The 1,665-nt window shown below is 46.6% G+C and overlaps 1 protein-coding gene across 2 annotated transcripts in view; it reads right to left on the minus strand.

Moving 5' to 3' along the window:
• The window catches only part of LOC107103222 (metallophosphoesterase domain-containing protein 1-like), a 62,769-nt gene that overhangs the window by 50,488 nt on the left and 10,616 nt on the right, over positions 1–1,665 (minus strand). For both annotated transcript variants that reach the window (XM_015402797.1, XM_015402796.1), the window contains exon 3: positions 776–957. In XM_015402797.1, the coding sequence (XP_015258283.1) occupies positions 776–957 (182 nt within the window). The remainder of the gene's footprint in view (positions 1–775; positions 958–1,665) is intronic.

Raw genomic sequence — 1,665 nt, forward strand, 5'->3', positions numbered from 1 at the left:
AGTGGAGAGGAAAAACTCCCTTTTAACAGGAAGAAACCTCCAGCAGAACCAGGCTCAGTGTGAGCGGCCATCTGCCATTCCGACTCATCTGCTGAGATTTCTGATGCCAGTTTAGTAGAGCTCTTGGCAAAGTTTGATCAAATAACAAAGGAAAAAACGGACGTTTTAGTGCAAACTATTCCCACCGGGACCTAAACAAGCCGGTACATCAGCCACGCCCACATTTAAACATTTTATTTGTATGATCCAACTGTGAATCAGTCTGATACAGGAAACTCTGACCCTCAGAGTCACTGAATTACTTCTTTCCGACAAAAGCCCAAAAATAATAAAGGACAAATTATAGAATGTAAATAATAGAAGGAGCTGAACACATGTCACAGGATGCCTGGATCAGAACCAGAACTCAGGTACTGATGTTCTGAGGGGTGGAACCTGGCGGAGCTCATGGTTCTGGTTGGAGATGCTGCTGATGATATTAATATATAAGGGTTCTGGTCAATGATCCAAGAAGGTTTCAGTTTTTTATAGCGTGTCTACCTGTAATGATCAGTGGACCTTATAGATCTAGATCAGTCAGAACTAAAAAGCTAAATTCATATGAACCTGATGATGAGAAACTGTAGTTTCTATTTCTATGCCGTGAGCCGTTTGATAAACTCAACATTAAGACAATGATTGTGTTTCTGCAGGGTTTTAGCTGCTTCCTGGTTTAGAACCCAAACCATGAGAAGCATCAAACTCAGAGATGACAGCATTAGCAGCGTTTACTCACCCAGCCAGTCGTTGAACTTCTTGACCTCAGAGGGCAGGCCCAGCTCCGTGAAGTCTCCTGCGTGGATGAAGACGTCTCCGTAGGGCATCTGGATGGCGTCGGTACGCGAATGAGTGTCCGACACACAAACAAAGCGGGTGTAGCCCGGTGGTTTGGGGGCGTCGTGGGGCATCGGGTCCACCCTGAGAAAAAGTGGAAAGTTGAAAAAGTGGTGCAGGAGGAGGCTGACAGGAAGGAAGTTTAAATTAGCATCCAGCAGAGAGACTGAAGCAGAGCAGGGAAGGCTGGGGACCGAGAGGCCACCATAAAACACACAGAGGGAAGGATGAGCGAAAATAGAAGAGGAGGGAAGCAGAGATTCAGAAGACTCGAGTCCTGGGGGATTTTCACGGAATGTGAACATTCCTGTGGTCTCCAGGGAACCAGCGTGATGGTGAATAACCATGGCCCACTTTACTGAGTCTCCTGCAGGTACAGATGCACAGACCTTTCTGACCCACCCACCCCCCCACCCCCCATCTTTGATAAGATAGATCCTCTACACGCCTCTAAATAATAATAAAACCATCCCGATCTTCTGGTTCTGCCTCAGAGATCAACCATCATCACCAAGGAAACCTTACAGCCTGGACAGGTTCCAGAACATCTCACTCAGCTCTGGTCAGTTCATCCTCTGAACCTGGAGAGAGGATGGACCCCTGCAGGCCACGGAGGTCCACCTCACATCAGGAGGATGAAGGGCGTAGGTTTGATTCCAGCTTTGGTAGGGACACTATTGGTCTGATGTCATTGGTCCTTTCCAAAAACATGCATGCTCTATTTTATGCTTAATGTGAGCATCAGGAAACACTTAGTTTAAAGAGAACAGCAGCATTTCTGCTACATTAATA

This window comes from Cyprinodon variegatus, unplaced genomic scaffold (genome assembly GCF_000732505.1).
Source record: "Cyprinodon variegatus isolate N-32 unplaced genomic scaffold, C_variegatus-1.0 Scaffold1399, whole genome shotgun sequence".
Taxonomy (NCBI): Eukaryota; Metazoa; Chordata; class Actinopteri; order Cyprinodontiformes; family Cyprinodontidae; genus Cyprinodon; species Cyprinodon variegatus.